Genomic DNA, 16533 nt, shown 5'->3' on the forward strand with positions numbered 1-16533 from the left:
GGATACTAGTTGGTCTCATTACCACAGCCACAATGGAAACTTCCATCAGATTGCTTTTAAACAAATCTATATCCAGGCTTAAGAATCAGGAGACTACAGAGGGCTTTACTTTGGGAAGGGGTCTAGAAGAAGTAATAGATGAGAAGCGACTGTTGACATTTATTCTGACTGCCTCCTTTCACAGATGAGGAAACTGAAGCCGAGAGAAATGGAGTGATTTGATTAAAGGTACATAATATGTGCCCAATCAGGACCTGAAAGCAGGGGTCCTTGCTATCTATCCAAGACATCTTCTGCTTAGCAAACCAGAGTTGAATAGGGGGATTGATTAAGTTCATCTGGGGAGTGGAGCTTCAGAAAATTGTTTAGAGAAATTAATCAAGGTGGGACTTATCATCTCAGGCATAAAGAGGGTCAGGAGAAGAGAAAAGCGACGCAACATGCCATGGGGTACTTGGACCAAAGGCATGCATCTGGAGAACCAGACAGAAAGGACTCCTTCCTCCATCATTTCATGGACCCCCAGCATCCAACGTCTTCCTTTCCTTGCCCCCCCCACCCCGGCCCCTTCCTCAGACGCTACTCACCCCACGCTGCCCACCTTACGCTGTACTCCTGAGAGAATAACAACTGTTGTATTAAAAGTATTCATTTGTGTTCAAATTGTACTTTCAGAAAGTAAAAAAGACCAAAGACTAAAGTCCAAACTTCTTTGAAAAATACGTGAGAACCTCAGGAATTCCTGTTGTAGCTCAGCAGTCGTGAACCCGACTAGCATCCATGAGGACTTGGGTTCAAGCCTTAGCCTCGCTCCGTGGGTTAAGGATCTGGCGTTGCTGTGGTTGTGGGGCAGGCGGCAGCTGCAGCTCCAATTAGATCCCTAGCCTGGGGACTTCCATATACCATGGGTGTGGACCTAAAGAGCAAAAAATGAAAAAATTAAAATTAAAAAAATACTTGAGCGCCTCAAGCATTTGTTTGGCTAGTTTAATGTACAATGTGTATCCTGAAATGTATATGTGAAATCTCACCCATGACAGATGGGGCTGCCACAGGAGCCCTCCCCACCCCCATCCCCGGGAGAAATACCCATAGGTTTTAATTCGCTCTGAAATTTCTCTCCCCTTCCTATTTTCTCATGATCTTCAAGGAATATGTTTACCAAGCACAATACTGAGCTGGTAGTCGATTCTTAGGAAACATTTCCCCACCCACCCCCGCGCCTGCGCACTAGCCTCTTTGCATGAGACACCCAGAGGGAGAACTTATCCGAGGAGCCTTCTGGCTCCCTCTCCATCTGGCACCAGCTACCAGTGCCTGGCAGGAATTAACAGCCTTGGTAGTCCTGGCTTAATTTTCAAGTATTCCAAAGGAGAAGAAAGGTTGCCATGCTGATTCTTTGCCCAAACCTATCTGAAACACCTGAAAACAGAATCTGTGATACTGTGATTTTTAGAAGCACCAGAAAGGCCTCTCTTCCACCCCCGCAAATAATTAACTAGAGTATTTCCAAGCTTGATTTTCTTTTTAAACCAGAGTCAAAAACCTTCACCCCACAGCTAAAGATCAGCCTAAAAATGCAAACGTTACTGAAATAATAATCGTGGTCTTCATTTCACACACTAACTGCCAACTCTAGTCATCACATGTTTGAAAGTGCCTGCCTCTGTTTAACAGAGATTCTGTGAGATAGTTGAGCTCAGACATTCAGATTAAGAGGAAAGTAACTGTACAACTTCTACCATCCCTAACCAACCATAGCTCTTCTACACATCTCTCGGCATATCCTAATTCATTTGTTCCTTCTGCCTCCAGACAGCATTCATGTCTCCTCAAATATCCCTCTCGAAACCTCTGAGTTCACTCCCAACCACATGCACATTTACTCTTGCATCGCATTAAAAAAAAAAAAAAAAAGTAAAATGGAAATAGTCTTTTTTACCTGCAAAAATATGAAAGATTATTTAAAAAGTAGCAATGATCCAAAATCTCATCACTCAAATATAACCGATGCCAACGTTTGGGTTTATCCTCGCCTTAAAAAAAGAATCCGTATTTGTATTATTTAGTTCAAAGGACTTAAGCTAAATACTCCTTGATGAGTGTTTCATACAGAGATTTAGGAAAACCTGATGAATTAATGGAAGATAGAGCGATAGACCTGCAGAAAGTAAAAGGCAGAACTGTGTTTTCTTTTTTTGGCCTCTCTGGCGGCGTGCGAAATTTCCCGGGCCAGGAATCAAGCCCACGTCCAGCAGTGACCAAGTCATAGTAACGACAGTCCCGGATCCTTAATTCGCTGTGCCACCAGGGAACTCCTTGATGTCTCCTTTTGCGGGCAGTATAACATCCATACAGAAAAGTCCACAGATCCTAAGCGTGCAGCTCAGTAAACTCAGAACCACACGACCACGAGGGGAACCCCAGCGGGAAGACTCACAACAGAAAGTACAGTACAGGAGGAAGGAGTTAGCGAGCACCCGAGGGCTGCCGGCAGCCTAAAATCTCCTGGGAGCTGGTGTCAATTTAAGCAAGGCTATTCCAGTCGCGTATGTGCCATATATTAAACAAGAATTCTGAGGAGTGTGGAGAGAAAGCGTCCCTACTCTCGGGTACGCAGACTGTGCCGCCCTGCCCGGGACAGCCTGGAATCGAATCCGAATGAATTCAGAAGACGCTCCCGGGCGATCCTGGCAACCCGCGAGTTCCACCGAGTCAGCGTCCTGAGCGGTCCGTTAACTGACCGTTTCACTTTTTAGGCGAAAAATTTTCACATCATCAGGAAGAGAAGCAGAAGCTATATATACATATTTTTTGACTTATGTTCATGTAGACACGGATATACAATCTAAGTAGAGGAACATCCACAAGTCAGGATGGCCGAGCGGTCTAAGGCGCTGCGTTCAGGTCGCAGTCTCCCCTGGAGGCGTGGGTTCGAATCCCACTCCTGACAACACGCTTTTTCTTGAACAACAGTGATCCTATCTACCACCCACCTTGTGGTGGCAGGTGCGAACCATATAACACCCATGTTCCCACTACGGGGTAATCAATTGTTTTTTTAAAAAAAACTATGGAAAATACATTTTCTTAAAAAAGAAATTACTCAGGCTTTAGAATGAAACCACTCTACCCAGAAGACAATTCAAGAACTAGTCATTTCAGTCTCATCTCTTTTCACTGTCTCCAGTTGTCTATCCCTCAAGGAGCTGAATCAACATTACTCAGTTATCACTGATGTCCACCGGGGCCCTTTTTTGTTTAATTTATTTATAGATTCCTTTTTAATTGCCTTTCTTCAATTTCATTTCTCATCCTCCACCCCCATAAGAAATCACTGAAAAAAATCATCCTTTTCTTTCTTTCTATATGTTTTTGAAGAGCATGTATTTTTTGTTTCAATATATGCATTTTAAATTTACATAAATGCCACAATGCCTCTAGGTCATATATCTCATTCTGTTTTTGCTTTGTTCCCTTTGACCCACAGTTTTTTTGGGTTTTTTAATCTGTGTTGCTGTGCAGACATCTAGACCACACCTAGCTCAGTTAGTTTTAATTACTGCATCGAGATCTGCGGTGTGTGTCCTCACCTAGGGATGACTCCCAGATTAAATCAAATGCTTTGCCACCACAAATAAGGGTGCCATCAATGGACATCTTCCTATACATTCTATTACGAAGCCAAGTGGAACTGCATGTCATGAGTCTGACAGTTTACAAATTTTGCAGTTCAGAACAGGACCCAAGATACAGGGAGGAAGATCTAGACACACAGAAGTTCAGAGTTAGTGACAGCTACAGAAATATCCCTCAAATTCAAATTTTCTGATGTCCAGCCTTCCTACCGGGAGCATTAATAGCATAGTTACAAATATTAACATACAATGTTAATATTTTGAACTTTAAACTTGGATGGTAAATATTATTCTTACATTATTGTACAGTCCCATTTAATCAAAAACGTCTGGTGACTGGAATTTTCTCCTCTTCATTCCTTTTTAAAAAAGAAATTCAAGCTAATGCCAGGTTGCAAAGACAGAAAATGGGGTGACTCTCTTATAATCTCTTATAATATTCAGAAATGTCTTGCCCTCTCTCTCCTCCAAATTCCTCAAAACTCACAGGAAAGTTCATATATACACTGAAAAAAAAGTGAACTAATACATCTTGGAAGATTATCATCAACAAGGCTAGAAAAGAATAAAGAAATGAAGTTTCCCTTTGTCACCCAGGTGGCCATGTACTGTCCATTTTTGCCCATTTTGAGTTCCTACTTAGGCCCTGGCAACATATGAGAAAGGAAGAAATGGCAAATAGGCACAGCCCCTAGAGTAATAGGAGAGCACTCAGAGGTGCATGGAGGATCAATGGTTGGGTCCAATGCTACTCAGGCTACTTGGGCTCTGCCACTTCTGAGCTGTATGAGCTACCAGACAAGTTACTTTGTACCCCTTGCTTTGGTGCCTTCCTCCCTAAAAGGGAGGAAATAATTGAACCTTACCTCATAAGTATGCTGTGAAATTGCATGACTTGGTATATACAAAGTGCTTGGCAAATAATAAAGGCCTGATAAATGGCTGGCCTAAATGCCTAATAAATCTGATAAATATTATTATTATTATTATTTTGGCAGTTGAACACCTACTGTTTGCCAAGGCCTGTGCTGGACTCAAGATCCAGCAGTGAACAGAACTGATACAGCTCCTACCCTGAGTAGTAGACATGCTAGCAGCAAAAACAGGTATGAAGCAGGTAGCTGAGTGTTGTTACCTGGGAAGAAATGGGAAATACAGTCCCCTTTTTAGCTCCACACCCCCATGGGAGGACCTCAGCGCCCAGCTAGAGGTCTCATTTAATCCACAACTGGTAAATTCAAGTCCTATCCACACTGCTTTGGTAACACATGATTTTGGTTTTTGTTTTTTGAAGATGAAATTCTTATTTTTTCTTATTCTTTTTTAAACCATTTTTTCTATTGAAATATAGTTAATTTACAATCTTGTGTTAGTTTCAGGTGTACAGCAAAGCGATTCCTATATATATATATATATTCTTTTCTATTATAGATTATTATGGATTATTACAAGACATCGAATATAGTCCCCTATGCTATACAGTAGGTCCTTGCTATTTATCTATTTTATATCTAGTAGTGTGTATATGCTAATCCCAAACTCCTAATTTCTCTCCACACCACGCCCCCTGCCCATCCCCTTTGGTAGCCATGAGTTTGTTTTCTATGTCAGTGAGTCTATTTCTGTTTTGTAAATAAGTTCATTCGGTAATTCAGTGTCTTTCAAAAAGAAAGCATGAGGAGTTCCTTCGGGGCGCGGCGTTTTAAGGATCTGATGTTGTCATTGCTGGGCGCTGGGGTCACTGCTATGACAGGTTCAGATCCCTGGCCTGGAACTTCAGCACATCACGGACAAATCAATTCTCCTGCGCTTTTCATGGCGCCATGAATGAAAAGGATGGATGCCTAAAGAGCCAGTCATCTCCAGATAAAGAAGAGATTTGCACACACCAGCCTCCAATTGCTGCCACTTACCTGAACTGAACATACTTTCTCACCTCCAGGCACACAGTATTCCCTTTGCCTGGAGCACCTCTTCCACTCCTCTCTCTTGCCTGGATTTTGTCTACATCTCCTTCATGCTCAACTTGGGTGTTACTTCTTCCATGAAGTCTTCCCCCACCTCCTTCTGTCTCTACCCAGTTTGAATTAAGTATCAAAGTGTGGCCTACAGTACCCTCCCCTCCCAATGGTATGAAACCCCACTCTACTGTAATCGCCATTGAATTGTTGCCTCCCGCTCCCGCCAATGTCTTTAGGACAGAACTCATGACCCATGGGTGATTAGCATGGTGTCTGCCACATGATAAGCTCTACCTGGATAAATAAGAATTTGATTGCAAACTATTTCCACTTGTACACATAACTCACTTTCATAATTGATATATGGAGAGTTAAGAAGATTTTTAGGCTTTGGGGAGAGAAGGTTAGATTCCTTACCTGGAATATTCTATAGCTTCGGTAGCCAGGACTGTTACTTCAGTGGTACAGATCAGGAAATCCATTGAAGGCCACTTGACTGGAAACATCCCTGCAAAGGTGTTCCTGGAACCTGATAAAGCGGAAGGCTAAGGTTAAGGCAGGCTTAGTAGCAGGATGAAGGAGTGGTCTGGTGTTGACATTGACACCAGCTGGCCACACCATTTGAGGGAGGTCTGTACTCTGGGCCTGGGGGATAAAAAGGCTTTCTAGAGGAGAAGATAGAAGGATGTGAAAAAGAGGGTCTGTCTTTTGATGAAATAAAAGTCATATTTTAAGGCAGGATAAGAAAATTTAAACTTAAAATTCTCTCTATGGGTTTGTTTGGACGTCCCCCTCCGTCCCTAAGGTGCAGTATGTGTCAGCAGTACACATTAACCAGAGCACCTCAAAGATGGGATCACGTGACTGCTCCATTCTAAAGATCATTTTCCCCCTTACTTCTGACACTAGCAATATAACTTCTTAAAAGAAGAGCATTCTTTCGCAATTCAGGATGGGTCACAGTGATCTGCTGCTCACTTCATATGTGCTTTCACAGGCTATGTATTCTTGGTGAACTTTATGTAAAATATCAGTATGTCATTTTGATGTATTATCCTCTGTCCTGAAAATGTATGTGACTGTGCCTTCAACTTGCCACAGGTGGAGAGTTTTCAGGGCTTCCTGAGAGTCTATCTCCTGTGTTAAAATCCTCAGTTTAGCTCAAATAAAATTCCCTTTTTGCTTCTTGACTGTTAACTGAATTTTCGTTGACACGTTCCACTGCTGTGTGATTTCTATAAAGAAAAGTGGGCGGTTAAACTGTAGAATGAGTGAAGAAAATCTTTGCAAAAGTAAAGTTGTTTCCTGAACTATTCCTCAAAGTGTTAGGACATTTTGTTTCTGCAGATAGAACAGGAGGAGATCATAGTTGTACCCTTGACCATCTATATAAAATAATGAGCTTGTTCTGAAGGTAAATGCTAGGTTGGTGGAACTTTCTGCGCCAGGTTGGGGGGGGGGCAGGGGACTTGGTCCTGGGAGATGAGTAAGAGTTACAGTGAATTTCATTTCCCTGGTCTTGAGTTTCTATGCATAGGGGTCCAGCTATGAGTAAAACTCCAGAGTTCTTTCCCACTCTCTTGGAGAATTTGGAAGAAAGGACCTCAGCCCTTCCTGAACTGTTTCTTCAAGTCGGCCTGGATGCTGACAGCTTCAAATCTGCCTGTTCCAGTGGGCTATCCATACAGTGCAAAGGATACCCCTCCCTGACAGCTTCTTTTCTGAAATCGCAGTGACAGATATTTTTCTCTTTGATTTTCCTTTTCAAAAAACTCTGAGCACAAGTCCACCTCTTAAAATAAGTATTTATAGCTTGTGTTCTATGGTTGGATTTTAGAGGTTGCTGTAAATTGAGATACTGCAGCCTTCTCAACAACATTTATCAATTATTCCAGAGGTTGAACTTGCTAAAAAATATTGCCTGCAGATTATGAAAGCCTATCCATCTGGGATTCCCCCCAGGAAAATGAATAGAATGACCAGAGATTGTGATGCTGCTTGTAGTTTAAATCTGGTGACTTTTCCTCGTGCTTTTCCTAGTTCCTTTTACACTTGCTGAAAAAATATCGTATGTCGTAAAAATGTAAGGACACGAAGGTAGAAATACTTCTGAAAGAAAAACAAATTCATCTTTGTCTCTTTTTCTGTAAACAGTAAGATTGTTCTCACTCTTAGACCCATATAAATTTTGTGAAACCCCTTAGGGAAAATTTAACGGAAGACAACTTTATCTAGGGCAGGAAAAACCCCAGTAGGCCCCGCTGGGATTCGAACCCAGGATCTCCTGTTTACTAGACAGGCGCTTTAACCAGCTAAGCCACGGAGCCAGCACGCCTGCCAGCTTTCAAATCGACATGGAAAAGGAATGACATTTGCTTTTGTTCTCTGCATATGTTCATTTTCTTTTTATTGAGGCTCAGGAGTAGCCCAGATGGTTTTCCAGACCCTAAAGACGTACCTCCGCTTTGCTCCCAAAGACCTAAGAGAGCACGAAGCCTTAGGAATACTGAGACCCCTCCAGACCGGCGTGAGCCTGAACCCTCGGGCTGCTCAGTGGGAAAAACCGCCAGGAAGGGCAAACAGCGTCTGCTTCCTTGGGTGAAGTGTGACCTGGGGCTCACGAAGGAGATGAAACCGGCCACGTTTACACGAGAACACTCCATCGGTCGTGTAACACATTTACACCAGAACACTTCCAGCACCAAAAACTAGTCCCTGAAGGAAGAAAGCTCTATGTTCTTTAGTTCACGAATTTTAATTAAAACATGGGCCCTACTTTAGCCATTTCTTTCCGTAAAATTGTGTTCCATCTGCCTGCTTCTTGCTTATAATGTTAACTAATGGAATTCCAGAGTCGCGTCTTAAAAAAATTCAAGACTTCATCATTAAAACCTAGTTTTGGAAAGAGATAAAAGGAGCAGTCCCCTCTCTTCTGCAGCTAGAGGAAGAAAATCTTTCTTTCTTATCTGAAAACTTGTCCAAAAGATCTGCTTGATAAGCTATCAAATTGAGAGCATTCACAAGAATTTCTATGTTTAAATGGAGGCTTGTGTATTTGTAACTGTTCCAAATTTATTCGATTTATCCCACTCTCTGTAAAACAAATCTGTCCTTGGGAATTTAATTTGACCAAAGGACTTTAGTGGAACTCAGAAGAGCTTACAAATTGTTGCCATCGCTGTGAAAGTAACTTCCCAAATGAAATCTATAGTTATGACTGGCTGCTTGCTTGAAATCTGTTGTCATGGTGAAAATGCTGAAATCAACGTTTCAGTATTTCTAAACTGTATCAATATTTCAAGATTTCTCTCTCATTTCAGCAGCCATGGCACTAGTCTCCGCCTACAAACATGATGTGGGGCAGAGGTTAAAAATCTCTTGACTCTGCTAGGTTTTTCATTTTCATAAAATGATCGAAAGTCTATGAACTCAACACACAGTCTGATTGACTCTATGAAGTAAGCCCCAATTTCTTTAATAGGATAAGATTAACCATAGCATTATTAATGCACTTGGAGCTGAGATAATCATGGAACATCACAGTCACACCTAACATGTCTTTGACCAAACTGCAGTGGACATTTAGAAAGACAGCAGAGCCAACAGTATTTGGTTTGAGTTTTTCCTCTGATTGGCTGCTGTCAAAATTTGCAGAGACATTCTAGTAATTCAAAGCAGTTGACTTGCAAGCAACTTGGCTAGTAAAAGCCCAGTTATTCAGTTAAACACTAACCTAGATGTTGCTGTGAAGGCATTTTGTAAATGTGGTTAACATCTGATTAGCTGACTATAAGTAAAAGAGTTTATCCTCAGTAATGTGGGTGGGCCTTAGCCAACAAGGTGAAAGACTTTAAGAGCAAAGTGAAGCTCTTCCTAAGGAAGAAGAAATTCTGTCACAAGACTGTAGTAGTATCAGCTCCTGCCTGGAATTTTCTAAACTCCTAGCCTGCACTACAGATTTCAGATTTGTCAGTCCCTACAATCATGTAAGACGACTCCTAGAAATATATGTGCTGTTCTGTTTTTTGTCAGTTCAGTTTCTCTTTTTCTGGCTGAAACAACCACTGAAAAAAAGACTGGAAGCTGGAAACTGGAACTCTCAGAGAAAAAGACCCAGGAGAAAGATCTCTAAGAAGGAAGTGAAAGCGAATGTCAGCTCATGTCAGAACTTGAGTAGAGAAATTTAAGGCAGCCACGAAAAGCTTTCAAAACCTGTCAAAGGGAGGTCTTTACAGACACTGAAGACAGCAAATGTGAGCACGGCCTCCCAGCTGGCTGAGTCGAAGGCCATTTTAGAGGTGCAAGATGGGACCTGTGACTTCCAGGAACTCCCTAGAATCTGGCCTTCTCATCCTGGCTATGTGATGAGGATAACAATAGAACCAAGAGGTACCCAGTTTGCTTCCCTTGTGCTGCACCCAGCAGGCTTGCAAGCCCTATACTTGCTCAGCTTCAAGACAGAAGAAAAGGCCCAGAGTCAGTAACAGAGACATCAGCGGTTTAATGGATGGGGGAACTCAGGGGTCTGAGGCAAGGCCCCAGAGGACACCCCACCATGTGCAGCACACGGCAGTAGTCTTAGCTCCCAGGGGAAGAGGGAGATTACCAACTATAGGGAGAACTGACCTCAGGTTGACAGGTCAATTACCAGGAAAACCAGCAGAGGATCACACCCTTCACCACCCCTTTGATAAGCTATCTTGGTGAAGTTCTCATCTAAAGATTAGAACAAATACTAGTTGGAGCTGGGGCAGTAAGTAGGCATTTACTGATTAGGCTCTAAGATTAAGAGGGAAGGTCAGTTCCGTGGTCTAGTGATTAGGATTCTGTGCTTTCAAGGCTGCAGCCTAGATTCAGTCCCGGGAACTGGGATCCGTGTCATGACGAATTTGCTTAAGTAAATTTGGGGAATAAAGTTTTTTCAACCATGCAAGAAGATACAAGAGAGATATATTGCCACCGTACAGTGGCTTCCAATTTCCTACAGAGTAACAGCCAAAGTTTTTACAAGGGCGTACAAGGCCAAGGATCATTTCCTCGAGGTCTCCTAGCGCTCTGCGCTCAGCACTGGCCTCCGCCACATTGCTGAAATCCCCAAGCGCGCTCCCACCTCCAGGCCTTTGCCCTGGAGATTCCCCCTGTTCCAGGTCGCTCTTTCCCCAATACCCACATTTATCTTTCATCACCTTCCCTGCTGGGTTTTCCTATTCCTTTTCCCGTTTGTTTTATTCTTCCCTCTAAGTGCTTATCACTATTATTTTATTTATTTAGTGCTTTATTACCGTCTTCGCTACTTCCATACAGTCTTCTTCAGGGCAAGGATGACATCTATTTTCTTTCTTTTGTGAAAAAAAAATTTTATTTTATTTATATTACTCAATGAATTTATTACATTTGTAGTTGTATAATGCATTTCCATCCCAAACCTCCAGCATCCCCCTACCCAAATCTATTTTCTTGACAGTTGTATTTCCGGTACCTTGAATGGTAATATCGGTTGAATGAATGAATTATTGAATGGGGGTGATACTGAGGCCGAGAGAGTGCCAGGCTTGCCTCCTACCGCCATTTTTCGGTTGGTTCAGACACACTGAGACAGGACTACAGACACTGGGGGACGCGCGTGCAAGCAAAGTGGCTGCCTGGGAGTCCACGCGCTGCAAGTCTGAACTAGCTAGGACAACGCAACTTGCAGGCCCAGGCGCAGACCGCACCGCGTGAAGCAGCGCCGCCGCCTTGTTTCTGATGAAGGCATGCCCGCCTGAAAAGTGTACACACGCCGGGCCAGTGGCGCAATGGATAACGCGTCTGACTACGGATCAGAAGATTCCAGGTTCGACTCCTGGCTGGCTCGATGTGCGTGGTTACTTTTTACTTACCTCCTCTGCCTACCGCTGAGACGTTCGATCAAGTTAGGAAATCCTTATAAAGTGAGGTGTGCCTGGAAGTCTCGGGAGCGAGAAAGCGCCAGTTTTAACCGCAACGGGAGACGTCACTCCTTAGCAGAGCAATTCCGCGTACGGCCATGAGGTGGCGCCAGCGGGAGAAATGCGCGCGGGCCGGGTGTCACGCCCAGCTTCGCCAGTCCATTCTAACTAAAGGTAACATAGTAAACAAAGGGAAAGAAATTAAAATCTAGTTCAGACTGAGAAATGGTAGTGAAGGGGTTAAAGTCGCATTCGTTCTCCCCTATCCAGCCATTTCCGGAATAAATTATTAAGAACTCGGCTCCAGATCTATGCGCCCTACGGGCTTGGCTTTCGCATTTAATTGGCTTCTCTGATTTAGGAGAATGGTACACAGACGCCAAGTGCACGTTAACGACGGAGATTTACAGGAACGGAGCAAATGGGCAGCGGAGGCATGGGGGTGGGGAGTTCCGTAGAATGAACTACCAGTCGGGGAAAACCATCACCGCAAGGTTTCCGTAGTGTAGTGGTTATCACGTTCGCCTCACACGCGAAAGGTCCCCGGTTCGAAACCGGGCGGAAACAAACGTTTTTCTACCACCATACATTTCCTTTAAACCATTTATTTGAAAAAATCATAAATACGTTTCCCTCCTTTTCTTATCTCACTTGTCCCGGCCTGTGGTGCTGTGGCGACACTATTCAAAGTAGGTCCGGAGTCTGCGGCCCCCGGAGGCGGACACTAGTATCACGAGGGGAGAACCGGGCTGTCCCCGACTGCGACGCGAGGTGGCCCGACGCCCGCAGCCCCGGAAGCGCATCCCCGCCTTGCCTTGCCTTCCTGTTCCCGGCTGTGCCGGGCTCCGGGCGTCTCTCCACGATCGCAGGGTTCACGCCGGCCCTGCCCCAGCCGAGGGCACCTGCGCAGCAGGCCGGCAGTCGGGAGCCCCGCGCCGCTCGGACGGCCGCGAGACTCGGGTAAGCACCTCGGAAGGAGGCCTTTGCGAGCGTCTCCGGAAAATGGGGGGAGTGCGGCCGCCCTGCCTAGATTCGGGACCCTCCTGCAATCCGGCCCTCGTAGTGATGAGGTCACCTAGGGTCCCCCCCACCTCCGCCTTGCCTCCCATTCTCAAGAATAGCGGAATTCGGGAGGGGAGGGTCATTACAGGCCCTGCTGGAGTGAGAAGTCTCCAGGGAAGCTCTAGGGCAGAAAAAGGAGAAGCAAGAAGAGGATTTGAAAGCATAGGGCCCGCAGGGCTGTGGCCCTGAATAGGTCTGCCACTGGCCTGGGCTCTTTCTCCCCTCTCCTCTCCATCTTAGGCGGCCTCACCTCTGAGAATCCCCTCCTCAGTGGCCACCGAAGGGCTGAGCTTTCCACCACTTGGGCCTTCTGCTCTCCCTGTCAAAAAGAAAAAAGCATCCCAAAGTTAAGAAATAGACCAACTGTTGCATATTGCCTTGAGTCTTGAGAAAAGTCCCTGGCAATACCTGTTTTAAATCAGGACTTGGGCCCTGGTGTTTGGCCTCGTACCTCTGTTTCTGACATGGCCTGCTTCAGTGTTAATGGAAGAAAAACATTATACAATTTGTATAAAATTATATGTATGTAACACCATACAGCTTCAACATAGCCTCTAGATTTTCTTCTTAGGTGTATTATTATTACTGTTGTTGTTACTGTTTCTAAGGGTAACCAAGCCTAGTCTCTCAGATGGCAATGTTCCAGATTCCCTCAAATGACTGATATGAATGTGATGTTTTTATAACCATAAGACAAGTAAGAGCAATACTTACGTAATGAACTGTTTTCCTGGTTTTTTTTTTCTTTCTTTCTTTCTTTTTTAAACAGGCAACTTGTATAAGCATCCCTTCCCCAGCCCTGTCACTCCCTCATTTTCATACTTTCTCTGAAAGACACATGCTTTTGTCATCTTGTTGTTTCCCTTCTTAACAAGGCAATAAGTTGGACAGGTGCTCGATGCAAATTTGTCTAAGACATTTCCATTTAAAAACCCCTCTATACCACTCAGAAATACATGTGAGTTCATATGGTGCCTTCCAGGAGCAAGGGTCTCAGGGTCCTGGAGGTGTTGGGTTTTGTCCTCTCCATCTTTCTCTGAGGCCAAACCACAGGAATACTTTTTTTTTTTTTCCCCTTACCCAAGGCTGTTTATTTCTGTGCAAAACCATGTTTCTCTTTTGTACAAAGAGCACCCCACCGTTACCTCTCCCTCTCTGCACATGTCAGTGCCCTAGGCCTGAGAGGCATTCCCCCAGGAGGGGGCTGAAGTAAGGCCCCACCCATCAGCCCTTACTCTCCCTGCTCCCGCTCAGGAGACAAGCAGACTCAAGATGAAAGAGAAAAAAACCATGGGAAAAAGATTTTGAGAGTTCCCGCTGTGGCACAGTGGGTAAGGACCACAGCCGTGGTGTAGGTCACAGTTGTGACTGGAATTCAGTCCCTGGCCAGGTAACTTCCATATGCTGCAGGTGCAGCCATTAAAAAAATAAAAAATAAAAATAAAAAAGTCCCACCGTGTTTGTGAATGCCAGCTATAAGCCTGGGTCCTAATTATTCAAATTCAAAATCACTTTCTGTGTTTATTTGTTCCACATCTGCTGGGCCCTTGATATTGTCAGGCAACTTAGTTGTCTCCAATCTGATGGATGTGAAATGTTATATCTTGTGGGTTTTGTATTCATGTCCCATATTACCAATGAAGTTTACTCTTTTTTTTGCTTTTTCACCATTCATGCTTTTTCTAAGAAGTAGTTATTAACCCCTTTGGCCCATTGTTTTTAAATTTTCATTTTGTCCTTTACTCACAGATCTGTAAGAATTCTTTCAGTATTATGGATGCTAATCCTGTCAGTTATATATACTATGAATGCCTTTCTCCAGCTTGTAACATTTTTTTTTTTACTTTTTTATGCATCTTTTTGTCATATACAAATTACTAATTTTAATATAGTCAAACTTGAAATTTTTTTACATTATTTTATTTATTTTATTTTTAGGGCCACACCCCTGCGGAATATGGAAGGTCCCTGGCCGGCCTATGCCACAGCCACAGCAACACCAGATCTGAGCGGCATATGGAAGTTACACTGCTGCTTGAGGCAATGCCTACCCCACTGAGCAAGGCCGGGAATCGAACCCTCATCCTCACAGATACTTGCTGAACAATAAGAAGTCCCAATTCGAATTTTAATGTAGTTAAATTTGTCCGTCTTTTTATGGTTTACATTGTTCATGTCTTGTTAAAGAAATCTTTCTAGGAGCAGTGAGGAAGACAGAAGAACTCCTTGGGCTGGCAAAGCCATCTGCCAAGCACTGCTGCCACCATGCCTAAGAGAAAGGCCAAAGGAGATGCTAAAGGTGACAAAGCGAAGGCGAAAGATGAGCCACAGAGAAGATCGGCACGGTTGTCTGCTAAACCTGCCCCTCCAAAACCAGAGCCCAGGCCGAAAAAAGCCCTTGCAAAGAAGGCAGAGAAGCTAGCGAAAGGGAGAAAGGGGAAAGCCGAAGGTGGCAAGGATGGGAACAACCCAGCCAAAAACCGAGATGCCTCCACAGACCAGTCACAGAAAGCAGAAAGCGCTGGGGATGCCAAGTGAAGCGTACTTTTCAATGGCTCTGTACTTCCAGTGACTCTACTGTTTGAAATACTATTTTTTACATCAAATTTTATTAAAAGGTAGAGTTTTTTTAAGTTATGTTATTAGCACACAAGACACTTTGTTGTGGTCTTTTATGGAAAGGGCAAATAACCACTAGTAGAATGTCTCAGAAACTGGATTGAAATGGGTGAAAATAGGATTTTCTCTCCTTGTATTTGAAGATTTCTTGGTTCCAGATACCCTGACATTCATACATGGCAGCCACTATGGGTCAGAGGCCTCATAGCGTGGGGAAGCAAAACTTCATTTCATCTCATCTCCTGATGCCATCAGGTGTCTTTGACTTCCTGAAACCAAGAGTCATGACACAGCCTTGGCACTGCTAGAATCAGCTGTGTCAAACAAAAATAATCTGGCTTTCTGGTGATGCCAGCAAGATGGTCTTGCTCAAAAAAGCCAGGATTCCTGTTTGCATTTGGTGGATCATCTCATTAATATTTCTGGAGTGTTTCCTTCCTTTCCTCCATGTCAGAATTGACCTGTGAAAAGTTCTTATATGCCTCATGTGAAATAGTCACTCTTTCTGAAAAAATGTTTCCTGTTCACTGCAGCAGTAGACTTCTTTTACTTTAGGAGGAGGCAAGGTTGAAAGTTGTAAAATGTTAAGCATTGTCACCCATGTCCTGTTGGAAGTAACTATTTATGAAAAGTATCTTATAAAGCTGGATATAGTTGGCTTCGTGGTAGGGGAGGCATCATTTCCAACCCAAAGTCATAAAGATATTCTCTGCTGCCTTGTAAAAAATTTCTAGTTTTGCTTTTCACATTTGTTTTTAGTCTTCCCTGAACTGATTCTTGCAAAAATATGAGCTAGTGATTCAATATCAACTATTTCTTTTATGTGGTAAGTTGTTGTCCCAGCACCATTTTCTGAAAAGGTCACCCTTTCCCCCACTGATCTGTAACACTGGCTCTTTCATAAATCAAGTTTCTGTGTGTATGGCAGGGGGGAGGTGTCTGTTGACAGTTTCAATTCTGACTCACTGGTCAATTTGTCTAACCTTGTGGTGGCACTATGTAATTCTGAGTACTACAACTTTAGAAAATGGTCTTGATATCTCAGGACAAATCCCACTTCCACCTTCAACAGCATCAAACTTTTCATCCTCAGAGTATCTTGACTATGCTTAGCCAATTGCTTTTCCATACAAGTTCTAGAATTAGATTGACAAGTTCCAAATCAAGCAAACAAACAAAGTTGGACTTTTTATTGGATTGGCATTGACTTTATAGATCAGTTACAATATTGAGTCTTCTAATCCATGAGCATGATATAATTCACCATTTATCTAGGCTTTTTAAAATGTCTTTCAATAAAGTTTTATAATTTTCTCCATACATGTT

The 16533-nt window shown here is 43.4% G+C and overlaps 1 protein-coding gene and 4 non-coding genes across 5 annotated transcripts; 4 read left to right on the plus strand and 1 right to left on the minus strand.

Moving 5' to 3' along the window:
* On the plus strand, positions 2871–2953 carry TRNAL-CAG. The gene has a single exon. It is a non-coding gene; the product is annotated as a tRNA-Leu (tRNA).
* Positions 7853–7926, minus strand: TRNAT-AGU. The gene has a single exon. It is a non-coding gene; the product is annotated as a tRNA-Thr (tRNA).
* TRNAR-ACG lies at positions 11381–11453 on the plus strand. The gene has a single exon. It is a non-coding gene; the product is annotated as a tRNA-Arg (tRNA).
* TRNAV-CAC lies at positions 12021–12093 on the plus strand. The gene has a single exon. It is a non-coding gene; the product is annotated as a tRNA-Val (tRNA).
* HMGN4 (high mobility group nucleosomal binding domain 4) lies at positions 12302–16527 on the plus strand. Its single transcript, XM_001928253.7, has 2 exons — positions 12302–12486; positions 14776–16527. The coding sequence occupies exon 2, from the start codon at positions 14854–14856 to the stop codon at positions 15124–15126; it is 273 nt and encodes a 90-aa protein (XP_001928288.3). The 5' UTR covers positions 12302–12486; positions 14776–14853; the 3' UTR covers positions 15127–16527.

This window comes from Sus scrofa, chromosome 7 (genome assembly GCF_000003025.6).
Source record: "Sus scrofa isolate TJ Tabasco breed Duroc chromosome 7, Sscrofa11.1, whole genome shotgun sequence".
Taxonomy (NCBI): domain Eukaryota; kingdom Metazoa; phylum Chordata; class Mammalia; order Artiodactyla; family Suidae; genus Sus; species Sus scrofa.

Coding starts and splice junctions, on each gene's coding strand:
- HMGN4 (XM_001928253.7), top strand. CDS start 14,854: ATGCCTAAGAGAAAGGCCAAAGGAGATGCTAAAGGTGACAAAGCGAAG.